This window comes from Pinus tabuliformis, chromosome 8, assembly GCF_031772625.1.
Source record: "Pinus tabuliformis cultivar Carrire ecotype Pingquan chromosome 8, CPIR1, whole genome shotgun sequence".
NCBI classification, from domain to species: Eukaryota; Viridiplantae; Streptophyta; class Pinopsida; order Pinales; family Pinaceae; genus Pinus; species Pinus tabuliformis.
The window spans coordinates 1,120,177,525-1,120,196,706 of NC_142294.1; the positions used below are offsets into that span (position 1 = coordinate 1,120,177,525).

A 19,182-nucleotide genomic window follows, 5' to 3' on the forward strand; every position below is an offset into this window, starting at 1 on the left:
ACTACATCTACAAGTGTGTCGAGACTGTGAATATATGACTGAGATCTTAGACTTCATAATTATGTTGAGTCTATCTATCTTAGAGACCATCATTGTTATGTCGTGATTGTGTACCGAGGCAGAGATTTATAACATCATTCAATTTGTGACTGCGTTCAGAAATTTCATGACCATGTTACACAATTACCCAGAGATGGTGATTGAGATGTCACGTGATCATACATCACAGGTGTGTCGAGAGTATGTTGCAGTGATCCTGAGATTATTATCATTGCGAGGGAGACAGAGCATCTATCAAGACAGAGCATTGAGACAAGAATGCCAAGACAGTGTTTGCGTGGAGATAACATAAGGCTGCAGAGTGCGTTCCTCCTTCACCAAGACGGAGTGTCGAGATCATGTTTGTGTGGAGAGAACATAAGGCTGCCGAGACAGAGTGCGTTCCTCCTTCACCGAGACAGAGTACTGAGATTGTATTGTGTGATACCGTTACACCCATCGAAGATCGTAGAATCCTTCTTCCATCAAAGCACTGTAACCTTGTCTTCTTCATGTGAGATTTCTTTATCTATTGTGCCATCGAAGCTTTAGAAATGTATTCGAATGTTTTTCTTACTTTGACTCTGAGTTCACATGCCTATATATAGTGGTTTGACCCACCTATTTAAGTCGACATGTCATGATCAGTGTTTTAAAAACCGTTTTTAAAAACCGGTTACCGGTCTAACCGGCCGGTTAGCAAGCCCGCCGGTCTAAACCGGCCAAAAAACCCGGTTTAAATGCTGATTTCTCCATTTTTTTGCCCTAACCGGTGAAAACCGACCGGTTTAGGACGGAACTGGCCGGTTTGTAACAAACCGGCCGGTTCTGTCCTAAACCGGCCGGTTTTAGGCACACCCACCATAAAGTTAAAAAAGCATATTTTTGACTGTGTTTGAGGGGTTTTGGGGGGGAACTAAGGGTGTTTCAACCCTAACAATGTTGGCAATTAATGGTAATGTTAAATTCTTAAAGTAAAAGTGACATTTCCTTTAATTTTCATTTTCATCCTTTTACTTAAATTTTTAACATTACCATGAAATGACTCAGGATGTTTGAGAGTGGTTTCGACCTCATTGGATTTCATATGGAGAAACTAGAATTTTAGATTTCACTCAAAATTCAGCAGACTTAATGGTTTTCAAGATTTCATGGTTTGGGGGTAAACAATAAATGCACTTAGATCTCCAAATGATGAGAAAAACTCCTGATCTAGATCCCATTGTGTTGGACGATATTGATCCAACATCAGAATGGGTGGAGGAGACTGAAGAACCTGTGTTTGAGGCTAATTTTGATATCGACATGGCTTTGGCAGGGGATGAAGCAGATTATGTGGTGGCATCAGAACCAGGATCAATAGCGGCATCAAGGAAAGGCAAAGAACCAATGGAAGGCACTAGTCATGCAGGTCGACAAACTCGTGCTTCCATTAGGTCCACTTCTATTGTCATTGGTGGCATTGATACTGAGGTTGCAGATCAGGCTGAGGCATCCTCAAAATCTGAACCAGATGATGTCTATGTAGCTCTTGATGATGATCTTGTGTCTAGTAGTGGTGATGAACTTGATGATTGATCATGTGTACACTGTAGACTTGTAGTAGGCCAATGGCCTCATAGCTTGCAGCATTGTTTTTGGACTTTATAGGCCATTTAGAGGCTCATTGCTTATGTATTTTGTTGATGATATGTATTGCACTCGGTGCCATTTTGATATATTCACCTTTACATGGTATATAAATGAGCAAACTTTGCATATTTTGTCTCTATTGGCTTGGAATCATGGTTTTACATCTTAAAATAGTTTTGTTTCATTAAAAATTAATTATTTAATGTATTTTTTTAAAACCGGTTCGTTTAGACCAAACCAGTCCCGGTTAGACCGGTTCCGGTCAGTAAACCGGTTCATTAAGTGGATCGGTCCGGTCACCGGTTCCGGTTTTGAAAACATTGGTCATGATGAATCGTTGTGACTTATTCTTTGAGCCGACTTGTCATCTATAGGTCGACTTGGCTGACTTTCACATCGTTTTTGCAGGTAGACTTCTTCTTTGGAGGATGGAGCTTGGAGGGCTAATTGACACTAGGTTGACCCATGTACATTACATAAATGCTCAAGAAGAGCTCTTTAACATGATTTTGACTCTTTGATTTTCCTAGACCTATGGAATGAGCAAGAATCTCATTCATATATTTTACAAAAACAATATTTCTTTTTCTTTGACAAGTACAAAGATCAAAATTACATTAACAAATACCGAACCTAGTTACACTTTTCTTTGACACTCCCTCTTAACTTGGGAGGTATTTACAATGGCACTTGGTCATTTTCAATCTAAAGAATTCTTCATAAGAAGAATCAGATTGGTAATCCCATCTGTATAACAAACATCATATTAACCATCATTGTCACAGTGCAAGGCCTTGACTAACAACTCCATCTCTCCATGAGACCATGAGCTAGAATGCTGGCGAGACCAATGATTTATAGACACCTTCATCATTGTCTCTCAAGGTACATACCCACTCGGGTGTTCACTGAGTATGACCTTCTAGGACTATTCTTATCTTGGGTTCCCAACCCTCAAAGAATATTGGTCCTCTTGCCTACTCTTATCTTGGATGCCCTACACATCCTCAAAGAGTATCAGATGCTAGATGATTACCCAACCCTCCATTCTTTCTTCCCAGGTGAAGAGAAGAATGTTGTGTCTATCATGTGTCTATATTTCCATTCATGGCCTTCACCTAGACTTACCGCTGTTAGTCCTGGTCTAGTGCATGACACATGAAATAGAAAAACACAACTGTCGCTTCTTTGTAATCAGGGATGATCTAGCTCAAGCTTCCTCTTGATCAGGGACATGTCAGAGCTTCCTCTTAGCTAGGGACTTTTCAATACATCAACAACTTCTTCTGTGTGGGTCCTTCAGCTGCTTGATTAGCTTCTCTCCTTGATGTCATGAAAATTAGTTGAGCTTCTTTCTTGTAGGGCAACAGTCATTAATCACTTTCCTCCTAAGTTCGTCAGGTCGTTCTTTTCTTCATGGAAAATGGCCTTCTTCATATCTGGAACCTTCGTCTATGATTACTTCTTTCTCATCATGCTTCTTCTATTCATCACATGAATGCTGGTTGTACTTGTAAGTAGCTCTGCATGAACGTATCTAGATATTATTCAAGAAGTCAAGTATATCATTAAATCAAGTCGTACCTTACTAGGTGGCTCTTCAACATGACATCTTTTTGTAGGTATCAACATCCTGCACACATATTGACATATTTCCCAAAGATATCCATTGTCAAGGGTCTTCATCTTTTTCCGACTTTCATCAGAGTCTTCATATCTTTCCGAGAGATTTCCTATTCAATTCTTCTTGGTCTTTTGGATGTTGATTGCCTTCATCATGGTTGCATATCTTACGATCTCTTCCTTCCTCACACATTCCATTCCCAACAACTTTTAATCAGAGTTTCTTCATCGTAGTCAATCACCTCATACTTAATATGAGGACATATTATGTTGATTTCATCTTGTGTGACTTATGCCTTTCTGCATTCTTTTAGAGGAGGAGATCCTTTTCCCTTGATCATGCTTCTTAAGATAGAAATGATGATCTATATTACCTGCAACCATATGACATGACATTATAAAAATTAAATACAAGCATACATACCTCATTTTATCTTTAGGTCATCTAGGCTTCTTTCAGCAACTTCCCTGATTGAAGTGTCTTCAATCCCTTGATCTGCTTCATCTCTTATGACATCATACCATCATTCATAAATTCCATAAGTTGGAGTTCTTGATGAAACACTTGCTTCCTCTCTTGATTAGTGAATCTTCCGACTAGGATTCTATCAGAGAATTTTGAGGATCTTGTATATCCTCATATGGCAGATGTTTCCCTTTTGACTTGATGTATGATGAGACCTGTCCTGGATGACTTCTTCCTTTGCTTTAATGTCTAATGAGGGTCCCAAGAGTTATGTTCTTCATGTTCGACTGTCATGGATTTTGTTTTCCATGATTCCCATGGTGATGCCATGAGCTCTTGCTTCTAATAATGCCACGATGCATCTTAATATCATGGGCATATCTAAGGTTTAGGAGCTTATGATAAGACCTCTTTTCTGAGGGAGGTCATCTAATCATAGTGGAGATCTGTTGCTCCCTCTTTCCTTGGCCCTTTTCTTCAGCTTCCTCGATCTTTCCGGCGATATGAACTTCTTTCCATATTCTTTTCATAACATGGAACCTTATACTATTCTTGTTTTGTTTGAGGACCAAACTTTCCTTTCTGCACATGATTGAGTTCTTTAACCTTTAATACTTTTGTTTGCAACTTGCCTTTCTCTATTTAGCATAGAGACCACAAATTTCCAGATGAGGTAACCTTTTTGTTTGTTGACATTTGTTACCTTGCTTATTAATGATGACTACCTTCTTATCATCTTTCCCAGATCTCTCAATTGAGATCTCATGAAGATATTCCTTCATTCTTTGATACCTTTATTTTTGTGTAGGTCTAAGTGATGTGACCTTCTTTACTACAATTTCAGAGAGTATATCTTCTAGCATTTCATATATCTCTCTTTATGTCTCCTCTTCTGCTACATAGGCATGAGAGGACCTTTGAGTGATTTCATACAAATCCTATGAGTCTCTTGTTGCATTCAAACAATGCTTGACCTTCAGAGACCTTTCCATATTAATGACTTTTCTTTTCTATGAGGATTATGACAATCCTCCTTATTCTATGCAAGGACTTTTGATGACTCATCAACCTGTAGGTCTCCTTGCAATCATGAAGTCATTTTACCAAATTGATTAATGAAAAGTACTTGATTTGTGAAGACAAAATCTTCACCTTGATCATGTTGATGAAGAAGATGTATGAGGGCTTCTTCTTGGATGATCTTTTTTCAAATGAGAAAGCCTTTCCTCAATAGATAGGTTGCTCCTTCTCATGAGGATGATTTTCTACTCCATCAGATGATCTTCTTTCGTAGTGTGGATTAGGATTGCTGCTAGGGTTTCAACTTTCTCCAAGATGATGTGATCTTCGTTTTGAAATCCTTTGAGCTATCTTGATTTGTAGACATTCTGATGAGAGTCTTGGTGGCCTTTCGATGATGACTGTGGAGACACAAGTTCATGCCGTTGTAGATTGTCTCCTTGATTGCATAGACAAAAACCCTTGCTGATATAGGCTGTTGTTGTAGATTGTTAGGGTTTGATCCTGCAATGTAGATCTTGATATCCTTTCAGCTTGCTTTGATGCTCTGCTAGAAACTTGGTCCTTGAAATGTCTCTTTTCTGCCATTCCTTTGATTGTAACCATAGCTCTGATACCATGTTGAAGAATCTAGGGCATAATAATTAATGATATTCTTCTTACATGATAACTATTTGCGAGGCAATTTTATTAGTGTGTATTTCTTACTTCATCAAATAGCTATCAGAACAAAGAGACAGTTACACAAGAAAATGGCATTCTGCCAGGGCCAAAACCTCTCCCTCTTAGAGAGGAAAACCCGCACAAAATTCTTCTTATAGAGATTTCTATTGACGAAAAACCAAGACCACCACCCTTGACTTACTAAGCCACTCCAAGACCAAGACACCAATCCTCTGCTTTGTCACTGCCAAGCTCATCACTGCTGCTAGACTGCTGTTCATTCAATGAGATCTTCATAATGTCAACTAGATCATTACCGAGATCTTCTCGTTATCTTCTTTAGAATCATCATAATTGTCACTATCCAAAGATTGTAACTGCATCTACAAGTATGTCGAGACTGTGAATATATGACTGAGATCTTAGACTTCAAAATTATGCTGTGTCTATCTATCTTCAAGACCACCACTATTATGTCGTGACTGTGTACCGAGGCAGAGATTTATAACAATGTTCAATTTGTGACTGCGTTCAAAAATTTCAAGACCATGTTACACAACTACCCAGAGGTGGTGACTGAGATGTCACGTGATCATACATCAGAGGGGTGACGAGAGTATATTGCAATTATCCTGAGATTGTTATCATCACGAAGGAGATAGAGCATTGAGACAGGAATGCTGAGACAGTGTTTGCGTGGAGATAGCATACGGCTGCAGAGTGCGTTCCTCCTTCACCGAGACAGAGTGTCGAGATCGTGTTTGCGTGGAGACAACACAAGGCTGCCGAGACAGAGTGTGTTCCTCCTTCACTGAGACAGAGTGCCGAGATCATATTGTGTGACACTGTTATACACATCGAAGATTGTAGAATCGTTCTTCCATCGAAATATTGTAACCTTGTCTTCTTCATGCAAGATTTCTTTATCTACTTGTGCTTCGAAGCATCAGAAATGTATCCGAATGTTTTTCTTACTTTGACTTTGAGTTCACACGCCTATATATAGTGGTTTGACCCACCTATTTAAGTCGACATGTCATGATGAATCGTTGTCACTTATTCTCTGAGCAGACTTGTCATCTATAGGCTGACTTGGCTGACTTTCACATCGTTTTTGCAGGCAGAGTTCTTCTTTGGAGGATGGAGCTTGTCTTGGAGGGCTAATTGACACTATGTTGACCCATGTACATTACATAAATGCTCAAGAAGAGCTCTTTAACATGATTTTGACTCTTTGGCTTTCCTAGACCTCTGGAATGAGCAAGAAACTCATTCATATATTTTACAAAAACAATATTTCTTTTTCTTTGACAAGTACAAAGATCAAAATTACATTAACAAATACCGAACCTAGTTACACTTTTCTTCAACACTAATGTCATCTCTTTGTGTCTAGCAGCCCCAAAATGTGTATTTATATAAAAATTAACTCATACTTAATGCAACTTTATAGAGATCTCATTGTGCATTTGCTATGTGGAAATTTATTGCGCCTCCTGCTCTTCACCATGTTGTTCTTTGCCATGGAATACTCATGAATCCCATTGATTGTTTTGGTCAGCTATTGACATTAATCCAGTTTCATTGTTTCTTTGCAAATTATAGTTGTAATTAATTTTCATTGAAAGTCCTCATTTTCTTTGTAGGGCTTTCCTGCATCAGTTTTAGAAATTTTATTTTTACTATTATTTCGAAGGCAGAATGGTGATACTTTGTTGTAAATTCTAATATAACATTTGTATTTAGTTAAATGAAAATGTTTATCTGATGACATATTTGGATACTTTCGAAATCTTTGGCAAAAAAGGGAGGGGGATGACTTATCAACTAGGGACTTACAGAAGATGGTTCAAGCTTTGCCACAATACGGTGACCAACTTGACAAGCTTAGTCTGCATATTGATGTGAGTAAAAAGTTAAAACCAAAGTTTGAGTTTATTTCATTTAAAATTATGTTTCAAATGACATAAAAACTGCTTGGTCAAAATTTCTTGATATAAGGTGCTAAAAACTGTAATCTATATTGTTGGAAGCACAGTTGAATGAAAATGTTAGAGAGTATCTATTTGTTGTTCATGCATTTACTTCAATTTTTTTTAAGGCTAAAGTTTTGTAATGATTATTGAAAATTCATTTATTCCTTTTCAGTTGAAGTGCATTGCACAGAAATTTGTGGATGACATCTGCCGAATGCTGACAATTTTGATTGATTTAGTTGTAGTAGTTCAAGGCAATCTCCTAAACATCGATAAGTAAACATAAAAAGCAATTAACTTGAATATTTTAAGCCAACATAAAAAGCAATTAAGCTGAATATTTTAAGCCAACAATGACATCATCGCAACTCACATGTTTCGTGTATTTTGCCAACTTCAGATGGTTTGAAGGTTATTGGCAAAGTAAATGACATAGTTACCTAGAAGATAATAAAAATGAATGGGTAAATGAAAATTGGGAGTTAAACTTGACTATGCCAGTGCATCAAGATTCAAAGCACACGAAAGGACACAAAAATTAAATCACTTGAGAACTATTGTTTGAAAGGTAATCATTCATAATCACTTCATTTGCTGGAAAAAAAAAATCTTCATGAAAAACATCACAGAAATCAATTGTAATGTGCTAGAACTGGTAATAGTTTTGCAAGATATGCATTAACAGAAGGAATAAAAATAATGTTGAATGCAAAATCAGATGTTGAACTTGACTAAGCTAGGACATTAGGCTATGACATAGAGCTAAGTGATAATGATTATGTCACTTGAGGTCTATCATTCAGAACATAATTGCCTCATTTGCATAATTGGAAACAGTCTCTATGAAGGCCATCCATCAAAGTAATTCTTCTTGCTAGATGCATTGCGACATCTTTGCAAATTCCCTATAGATGCGTTGGGACATGTGGTGGTTTGTGATGAAGGCTTGAATTTCTTTTGCCTCTTCAAAAATAATTTGAATCCACTCAATTTGCTTCCCCATCTTTCTCAACATGAGGTTCAATGAATGTACAACACAAGGGGTCCATAAGATGTGCTGATATTTGCCTTAAATTATTAGGCCTGTTGCACCGTTGCATTGTTAGTTATTACCTGGACAACCATTTCTGGCCCCACCAATTCAATTGCTTCAATCAAGATGTCAGCAATGAATTGGGAATCTTTCAACTTCCCTTCACAATCCACTGCCTTCGAAAACATTGCCCCTTTGGGCTCTGAGTAATCACATTGATCAAAGGCCTATTCCTTTGATCTTTCCATCCATCAGAAATGATGGAGACCTCTGAAATGTGCCATGAATTACGAATGGGGCTTAATTTAGCCTCCAAATCTAACTTCCCAGCACTGAACATTGTAGTGCAGACCTTCTCATATCCAGGGCTCATGTACCCTTTTGGGGCTTCATTCACTGCTTTGATTATCTTTGTCCAATAAGGAAATCGGACAAGGTTAAAGGGAAGGCCATTTGCATAAATGCATTGACCTATAACTGTATCTGCCTTCTTTCGAGCATCATTATTAAAACTCTTTTCAAGCAGTGCCAAATTAGACCGGTTTTGTTGGTCAAAGTTATCATTGATGTCAATATGGCATTATGGCTAAACCTTAATAATACCTTAAGTCCAACCTCAATCCCTAATTCTTCATGAAACCATAGAAAGTTGGAAAACCCTAGGAGAAATTCCTATGCGCATATGTCCATGATACCCTAACCATAGAATCACTTAAGACAATATGATGTCAAGCCATTAATGAAGTCAACCCCAGGGCAATTAATAAAGTTGAAGAAACCCTAAGTGCATAACCTAGGTACATGACAAACCCTAAGCTCTTGTTGATACAACCTCATTGATGATAACAAAGCCCTAAAATCGTTGAAGCATGCCGAATGTTGAATGAGCACTTATGAAAGAAATCCTAGGTCTATAACAAAGATACCCTAAACATTGTATTGGTGAAAATGGTATGGACGCTATTTGGATTGAGTCACAGAAGCTTGATTCTCTGGAGATGAAAAGGAGTAGTTAGAAAATGCTTATAAATATGAACTTGACAACTAGGTATGGAGATTGTAACCACTGGAGATAACACGTGGCCTATTCTTGTAAATCTTAAGAGGCTCATCTAGAACAGCCAGAAGACATTAAAAATTGATATGAGAAAACCATCATATATGCATCTGACAGGCCACTCTGTTTTTCAACATTCTGCTTCGAAGTACATTTGCTACTAAGTGTGTGCTGAAGGGGTACCACCTTACAAGGGAGACATTTGAATGGGTAATTGGTGATATAGAATCTCGTTTCCTGTAGTCCTTAGTTGCTCTAGGTGAGATGATTGGCTGTGTTGCAGGCTGCAGCGCAATCCATTGGTGAACAAGCTACTCAGATAACACTGAATACTTTTCATTATTCCGGCGTCAATGCAAAAAAAGTTACTCTCAGTGTCCCCAGGCTGAGGAAAAATGGAGGGTGACGTGATTAGACTACTTATTAATTATTCTAGCATTATAAAGACAACACACAAAAATCTATTCAAAATGTATATACATATATTCAGGTCAACTCCAATATTTAATGAAAATATACAGGTTGACTTCCACATGGTCATGTTGGCTCTCCAAAAGAGACATGACGGTTCATAGGATCAAACGACTATATATATGAATCTAGTGCATTCAGATAATGGGAGAATTTGAGTTCGGAAAATTGGTGAAGTACAAAGGCAAAAAGTTCGCATCTGAGGTGTTAAAGGAGACTGAGGAGGACGAAGATTACTGTTTGGGCAATTTCTGTGTTAAGGTATCTTTCAAGCTTGGACTGAACCCATGGAAGAGTTACAGACCATGGACCTGAAGCACAGTCAGCACAAGAAGCTCTGATTATTGCTCAGACAGACCTGGAATTTGTGATACCTCAGGCTTGTGGACATTCACCCTGAGTGCTGATCTCAGACCTGTGGAGCTGCAGGCCTGGTAACAACACAGTCTCGACCCTTTAGCAATAGTAGTCAAACCTATGACCTTCAGATTTGTGAAGAGGCTCGGAGGGCTCAGACATGTGGACAGGTGTAAAAGCAACAAATATTGGACCTGTGAGCATTTTGTGGCAGACTCAGATCTTTGGAAAAGGAAGGCTCAACACTTGTGGAACAGACCTAAGAGCATTCTAAATGTCAATCCTGCAGCTGGCTTATTGAAGCAGTCTTGAAGCAAACCGCGAGACGGTGTAACAAACTTAAAACACCTTTTTGAAGAGTCTCAAAGCAGACTGAAGTCAATATCTTGGAGCATTCTTTGAAGGTATTCTTGATTACATCTTATAGAAGTATTGAAGATCTCTGAAGCTATATTATGGAGATGTTCTGAAGGCATCTTGAAGTGCGTTAGGGAGGAGTCTTGAAGGCACTTTGGGCAGACCTTAGAGTATCATCCTAGAGCAGATTGTGAAGCTAGTTCTGAAGCAGTAATAGAAGATCTTTGATGTAGCCTCTGGAGAACCATTGTGCAGATACCTTTAAAGATACTTTGTGGAGAAGCTTTGAGTTGCTAGAATACCCTTAAAGATTTGTCAAAATCCTTGAGGACATTTAAAGATGCACTGCTGAAGCCCTCATGGAGTGATATTGAATAGATTGTTTGGGTAAATACGAAGAGTCTTGGAGAAATCTACTATGATTACTAAAGTTGTCATTGATGAGCTAAGCGTATTGGAGATTAAGTGCGGGCATTGTTTAAGAACTTGAAGATATTTCTAAGGCTTGTTGCAGACGACATTGGAAGCCTTGAAGAACTGTTAATTCCATATTAAATATCTTGAAGTTGTGGGTTGGAGCCATAGGGGATAGGAGTCCTCAAGAAGATCAGGTTGGAGCCTGTTCCAGTGAGAGGGTTGGAGTGCTAGAGGTTGGTGCCAAATAGCGACAAGGTTGGAGCCTTGTGAAAGATAGGGTTGGAGCCTCGTGAAGTCCAAGTCAATGCTTGTCAAAGTACAGGTTGGAGCCTCGTGGAGTCCAAGTTGGTGCTTGGCAAAGTACAGGTTGGAGCCTGGTGGACTGGAATACAGTGTTTTCATCTAGGGTTGGAGCCCTAAACATTATTGTATTCGATTTATTGTAAAAGGAGGATTGGAGTCCTTGATATATCTGATTAATAGACTTATTTATTTTGTATTATTCATTTTGTGTTAAGTTTATAAGTGATCTAAAACTGGTAAAATAACATTTGTAAAAGAAGTACTGATTCACTCCCCCTGTTAGTATTTCTAACAGCTTTGAACTAGGGTTGCTAATTCCATAAGAGGGAAGTGGAGGCTTTGATGAAGATGTTCCCAATCTTGTTGGTTGTTTGAATTGAGAGGTAGGATTTGCCTGATTTGCTTTAGCATGTTCCTTGTCTTGTTCTTTATGATATTTTGCAAGTTTTCCTTGTGAAAACCTTTTCCATCTGTCCCATCCGCTTTAGGTGGGCCAGTGCATATTCAAATGCCATTGCCTTTTAACCCAAGCAAATGTGCTTTAAACCGGGTGTATGATCCCTTAAAGTCCTTTTTACACTCATTTTCTATTGGTTTATGTAAGGCTCCAAGAAGCCTAAGTCAGCCCCACCATTAGAGGTGACCCTTGTTCTAAAGGGCACCCATTTAACCACTATAAATGCACAAAAGAATGTTGAAATTATGTAGCTGCAGTCAATATTTAAGTCAACAAAGCCAAAGGGAAACAAAGTTATATTTTATTGTTTATGTAGGCTCCAACACTGACCTATCAGTTTTGGAGCCTACATAAACAATAAAATATAACTTTGTTTCCCTTTGGCTTTGTTGACTTAAACACTGACTACAACTACATATTTTCAACACTCCCTCTTAGCAAGGGAGGTATTTCTCCTTGAATTCCATTGATGTACATATGATGAATAAAATTTCTCCATTCCAAGAAAAAGGTTGAATGAGCTCAGCTATGTTGATGAATCCATCTAGCTCATGTTCAATACCAGAACCATGAGGAAAGCGTCCCCACATCAGCATCTAAGATCTAGTCACCCACTAGTTCCTAACTAGACTATATATATATATATATATATATAGAGAGAGAGAGAGAGAGAGAGAGAGAGAGAGAGAGTTTGTCATAATAATAAGGTTACCATATGACTTTGTTTAATTTATGCTTTAGTGTTGTATTAATGGCCTAAGCGACAATCTAGCATTTTAAGGTTTATGCATAGAGGGTTATATCATGAGCAAGTTCAAAATAAAAAATTCGGTATCTTATGAGATAATGTTGAGTGAAACAGGAGAAACTCCCATCGAAGCAATTGCTATAGTGCGGCTCATAAGATATCTAAAAGGAATTGAGCAAATGGGTGTAGGTACATGGCCTGATGTTATCTTCAATGAAGGCATGAATGAAAGAAAGAAAACATGGATGAAACAAAACTACATATGGATGCAAAAATGGAATATCTACCTCAATGCCTGTCCCGCAAATTGCAAGGAGCTAAAGGATTTTGTTATGGAGAAGTTTTGTAAACGAGTATGGGGAAAAGAGTTGGGTAGAAAGAAGAAGTACTACATTGAGGAATTCAAACCTACGTGTGATCTACAACAAAAAGAGTTCATTGGAGCTAGCATTCCATGGAGGGTAAAGGTTCTTATTGCTCAATTAAGAACCAACTCGCATCAACTTCGGTGTGAAACCGGACAACGGAAAAGGCCTAAAGAAGCTTGGGAAGAACGAGTGTGTACATTTTGCACGTCTGGGGCAGTGGAATCGGAAAAACATTTCATTTTGGAATGTGATGCATTCAAAGACATCTGAGAAAGTTATGGGAATATGCTAGCATTGGTTTCTTGGCATTTTCTCTTCAGTGAAGGGATTGTTGTTAAGTTGGGCCAGCTCATCATCAATTTGAACAAGAAAATGATTGAATTGCAAAAGACGAAAAGCAGGGAACTAATAGTCCCATAGACTATTTTTAGTCTCGTGGACATTAAAATATCATTTCATTTCATTTCAATACTTTGTTATAAGGAAACTATTGTTTTCTCCATATGATATCTAAGATGTACTACTCTCTTATGTTCTCTATTGTATTTTTGTTCTGTTTTTTTAATACTCCTTCCACACTACAGAATGTCTTCATCTATGGACACATGAAAAGATGTTGGCATGAATTTTGAAATGCAACATAAATTGGTGGCATATTTTCTCAAATATATACGTTGAGAAAGAATAGAGAGTATGGGCTAGCATCAAACCTCACTTATGGTCAAAATTCAGATTGTCATTGTAGTTTCAGACTCATCGCTTTTATCAACCCACATGGTTTTGGCTCACTAACAATATACCATATCTTTTATCACTCATTTGTTTTATTGTATTGAGGGTTGTCTGTACTAGCAGACCCCAATAGTTAGTATCTGATTCATGTCATTGTGAGCTTACCCTGGTAATGAAATTATTTTGAGAGGTCTTGTTTTTGAACTTGTTGATATTTGTAGCATCAGAGAAGAACTTTTAAATTAAAGTTAATTATTATAGTGAAGAGTCTTTTGTTGGTGAGTTGATTGATGTGTAATAAAATGTAAAGTACCACCATCGACTAGGATTTAATCTTAACTCTCAATTTCATTGAGATATTAGCGTTACGGAGACTAGGTCATCAACTGAATGTTATAAAACAAAATTTCATGTCTCTTCTCAAATACATTAGTAACAGGGTGCAACTACACAATTTTGCACCTTTCTGACTAAGGAAGAGGGCCCCACACTTTCAACTTAGGGACTTAGGGGCCAAATCGACTTTATTTAGCTGCTAGTGGAATGTGGGGGCTACCCACATAGGAGTTCGAATAAGCCATTCAGTATGCTTGGAGGGAAAATCAAATGGGTGGATGGAAGGGCCCACATGACGCTAAGGGGGCCCAAGGAGTTATAAAGAGAGATCAACTCTCATTTTGTTCTCATTCTGAATATTGGACAAACAAACTTGCTCTTGTACGCTCTGCTGCTTAGCGAGTCTACTGGCTATTTAGCCACGAGTCTTCTGCAGGAAAGATTCAACCTCTACTTCGGGGGACCATTTGTGCCCATCCTAGGGAGGTTGTTCCACACAGATTGCAGAAGTTTCCAGCAGTGATTCACAGCTCAACCAACCACGCAGAGGAAGGGACTGTGTGTTTTCTCGGTAGCCAGAAATACACAGAGGTTGATTTAGCCAGCCAAGAGGCCCCTCACTTGCTAGGAGTTTTTGAGAGCAAGGAAGGTGGAGGACTGAGGGTATTTTATCAGTGTTTTGCAGTCAACCAACCAGTACACCCAACAATGTACATTTTTGGGCAGGGAGACTGTGTAGTGGCCTACAACAACAAATATGTGGGGCTTGATTAAGCAACCATCAGGGCCAAGAATCATCCGGGAAGCAATGGATCAGATAGTACAAGTGAAAGAAACATTTGAGGGGTGTTTCCAAGTGGATTTGCAGGCTGTTTCCTGCAATCGAATGTGCAACAGTAGCCAGAGAGCAGCTCCGGTCGAAAATCCAAAGTCAAAATCAGAGAAATTCCCTTCTGGGTTTTGTTGGGTTTTGTCCAAAGAGTCTAAGGCTAAAAAGGAAGAATTTTCTGGGTAGCTTTTGGGCACTTTCCAGTAGGCCGAAAGTCCGAAAATGTAGCTGGAGAGTAGCTCCCAAGAGGTCGAAAATCCTAAGTCAAAATCAGAGAAATTCCCTTCTGGGTTTTTCTGGGTTTTGTCCAAGGAGGCTCAGGCTAAAAGGGCAGAATTTTTTGGACAATTTTTGGGCACTTTCTAGCAGGCCGAAGTCAGCAGATCAATAGTTATTAGGACAACGCAGAGCATAGTAGAGCAACAGCTGAACAACCATCTTTCCAGCTATTCTACCACCTGGGTTTGGTCCAGTTTATCCTTGAGACAAGCCCAGGTGCACTACGCCATTTATATATTGTACTTGTGCTCTCATATTTCATAATATATGGCTCAACAATTCTAGTATTACAATGTTTCATGGGTGTTTGCTAAATGTTTTTAATTTTCCACTGTTGCACTGTTTGTTTAATTGGTTTATCACTTAAATTCCTGTTTAGGAACATTATAGTGGTATCGGAGCATGATCTTGGCCCAGTTGTGGGTAACCAGTAAGATCATGGGAGATTTGGGCATGTATGCATAGTGACGTGTTACATCGTACACTACCCATGGCTCAAGGTAGATTCAGTATGCAGGGATTCTGGGGTGGAATCCACTGGAGTGATGAGAGGTTGGCTCAGTTGAGGAAGGTGCCAGACCAGATCCATCCTTGTCCTTACAACATAGACACTAGAGGGGCACAAGCCGTGGGAATACAACCATCTACACTATGTGGGGAAAGCCAACAGAATCAGGGCACCAGATCTCCTAGAAAGGAGCAAGTAGGCCAGAGACAGTTAGAGGATGAGTCAAGGAGATGATTTTGCTGGTGGAGACCTGGTCTTAGACATCAGGGGCCTGAGGAGGGGATTGAACATGAGGTAGAGGACACGCGGGAGTGTGAGGATCACATTGGTATACCCAGTGTGGCACAAGAGTCACCATTGTTGGAGGCCTCTTTGATAGCACCAGTTGACACCTTGGGGGAGAAAGTAGAGCATACACCCATAGGACCATCCATTGATGAGGTGTCAGGAAACATCCCCACTATTGATGAGGAGCCAATAGATACAGAGGCATCCAGATCTATGACACAGTTGTCGGACGACAGTCACCTACAACTGACTGATGAGCATGTCTTGCATGTTGGGTTGTCTAGGGAGGAGCAGTTGGAGGCTCATGTCGAGCCCATGATGGAGGAGGATGTGCAACCATCCTTTGGGCTAGCCAGTGATGAGGGGCAGCATAGAGACCACACATTGGGATTTCAACACAGTTCGCTTCAGAGGCACACTGACAGGATCTACAATGCTATCAACGCATCCTTGCACATTGGATTGAGAGAGGCAGAGTTGTCTAGACATACCAAAGGGGATGACTAGGTTAGCAGCATTGTTGGTTCACCTTTTCCCATTGGAGAGAGAGAGAGACAGAGCTACCTAGTCAAATCTCATGTGTTGACCTGGGTAGTGGGATGAGACAGTGAGAGTTGCACAAGGTGCAACATCCGCATGTCGGGCTTGTTCTATGTGCTAGAGTTTGTGCATTTGATCCCTCTCTTGGGGTTGGATGGCGAGAGATTCTGAGTTGGTACCGGTGGAGTGGGCTAGACTCATGGAGATGGTCGTAGTTCGGAGTAAAGCTCAGGAGGAGCTCTTAGACATTGAGGGTGTTGGAGGCCCAAGTTGGCATTGGGATCCAGGCAGGGTTTCCTATTTGATATTAGACATGCGAGATGGCTATGGCATTGATGAGGTAGTCAATTCCATGCCTGAGCGCATGCATTCCTTAGGGGAGCTCCAGTTGACGCTAGTGGCCAAGTGGTTTGTGAGCAGAATCCATTGGTTGTTTTGGCATGTTGGTTGCACATGGGGGCACAGGATGATTAACATTCTCTGGTAGGAGCTGGTTCGAGGAGGTGGCATGGGTAGGCCACCAGACCAGATATTGTATGCATACAATGTTCTCCCATTGAGGTTTAGGACTCAGGGTTCACAAACGATCGACACAGCAGAGATATCTCCCTTAGCAGGAGTGGAGTTAGGGTGCTCAGGTTTACCAGGATGGACGAGGGGACATGACGTGTGTCATGGTGGGGTCACTATCAGAGTGGCAGACACTTTGGCACATGTAGGATACCATATGTTACAGGGTGGTATGATAGTAGGCAGTGGTACACAAGACTACATAGAGTTAGGGCATAGCATTCAGTGTTAGAGCGACATGGCTTGATGCATACAAACCCAATTCTAGGCCATAGCACCTAGTGGTTTGTAGGGCTATGCAGCGAGGAGTAGTGGTTTGCAGAGGAGCATGGAGATACATGGTGGTATACCATAGCATGCCGGTTTACATTGTGGGTTAGGAGGAGTGACTCACATCGCATTGAGGACATTGGAGGAGTGATAGGTGTAGTGACACAGGCAAGACACAGGAGGGTACATGATGGTATAGCTATAGTTGGGGGTATCCAGTGGTGTATAGGGATAGGTTGCGGCATACAGTGGCATTTCATGGAGTGCGGTGGTACTTGGTGATATGCAGTGACACATGATGCGGTGCAACGAGCTCTTGGAGCTTTGCCTCCATGGAGACTTACAGACAGGGATAGTAGGTGTACCAATAGACGCAACTCACCTAGGATCGATGAGGACATTGTCGAGCATTTGGGGTCACCATGTTTAGTGGAGGCAGGGCCTCGAGGGAGTTATCAACAGATCCTAGGCGGCGAGAGGGTTGTCCGTACCCACCCATCATCCTACAGTGTTGCTTACTATGAAACTGGATTCGTCCCCCACGCCCTACGTGTCCCGAATCCGGTGAATCGGACACGATTATGGCGGATTCGTGTCCGAAAATTGGGACACATCATGTCCGATCGGGACACATCATGTCCGATCGGGACACTTCGAATCCGAAACATGTCCCAATTAGGACCAATGTTGCACAAAGCGCCCCCCGGTTCCAAGCCTCAAAGCGCATCCTGTACGGAGGCGCCTAGGAAGCTTGGACGGAAGCGCGCTTCCAAATTTTCTGCCGCTTCCTGGAAATTCAGAAGCGTGGTACGGAAGGGCCGAAGCGCGCTTCGTACGACGCTTTGGGTGTTGGAAGCGTGGCGCTTCGGAGGAGGAAGCGTACGCTTCCCATACGCTTCCGTATGCTTCCAGAAAAGCTTTTGGAAAAACGTTTAGAAAATCGTTTTTTTTTTCAATTTTTTTTTTAATTTTAGGTGAGTTTGCTTGTTGGGGGTGGGTCCACCTTGGGTTAGGGTGACGAATGAAGGCAAAAAAAATATAAATATAGCAGATGCTCCCTCATGGTAATGTAAGAATCATGTTAAATTCTTAAAGTAAAAGTGACATTCTCCTTTATTTTTCATTTTCATCCTTTTACTTAAATTTTTAACATTACCATGAAATGACTCAGGATGTTTGAGAGTGGTTCCAGCCTCATTGGACTTAATATGGAGAAAATAGAATTTCATATCCTATTCAAAATTCAACAGACTTAACCGTTTTAAGGAATTCAGGATCAATGGGATTGTGGCATTTCATTAGATTATACCAAGTATGAAGGTATGCGATTAGTATTTAATCAAGAGCACCCAGCCCTATATGTACCCTAGTGTTGGTGGTGTTAATTGTTGAACTCCTTTGTCACGCGGCACGCCCTTAGCAAAAAATTACCTTTCAATCAAGTCAAAATCATCAATCAAGCATGTTAAGCTTTTCTTACCATATTTTAAGTCTTGAATTAGGTAGTTTGATCAAAATTGTGCAATGTTGACTAATATCCCTAGACAACCGAGGTAGAGGCAAAGGCTAGACAAGAGGAGAAGAATCTAGATTCTAGATGGTTGATGCATCTAAATGGTTGATGCTCGAATAATTAATCATTAATGTACAATGGATGTTATATCTATCTTGATTTATGCAAAAATATGTATGTTTTCATGTCTTCTACAACTAATTTGGTATTTGGGATGTTTGTTTTGAGTATAAATGCAAAAAAATATAAATATATATATATATATATATATATATAGCAGACGCTTCGCTTCCTAGATTTTTGGAAAATGACGCTTCCGCGTCCCCGCTT

General features: G+C 39.9%; 1 protein-coding gene across 3 annotated transcripts in view; it reads left to right on the top strand.

Annotated features, from left to right (window-relative positions):
• Window positions 1-19,182, top strand: part of LOC149239263 (SNARE-interacting protein KEULE-like) — a 514,512-nt gene that overhangs the window by 271,573 nt on the left and 223,757 nt on the right. For all 3 annotated transcript variants that reach the window (XM_089373374.1, XM_089373375.1, XM_089373376.1), the window contains one exon: window positions 7,251-7,347. In XM_089373374.1, coding sequence (XP_089229500.1) covers window positions 7,251-7,347 — 97 coding nt within the window. The remainder of the gene's footprint in view (window positions 1-7,250; window positions 7,348-19,182) is intronic.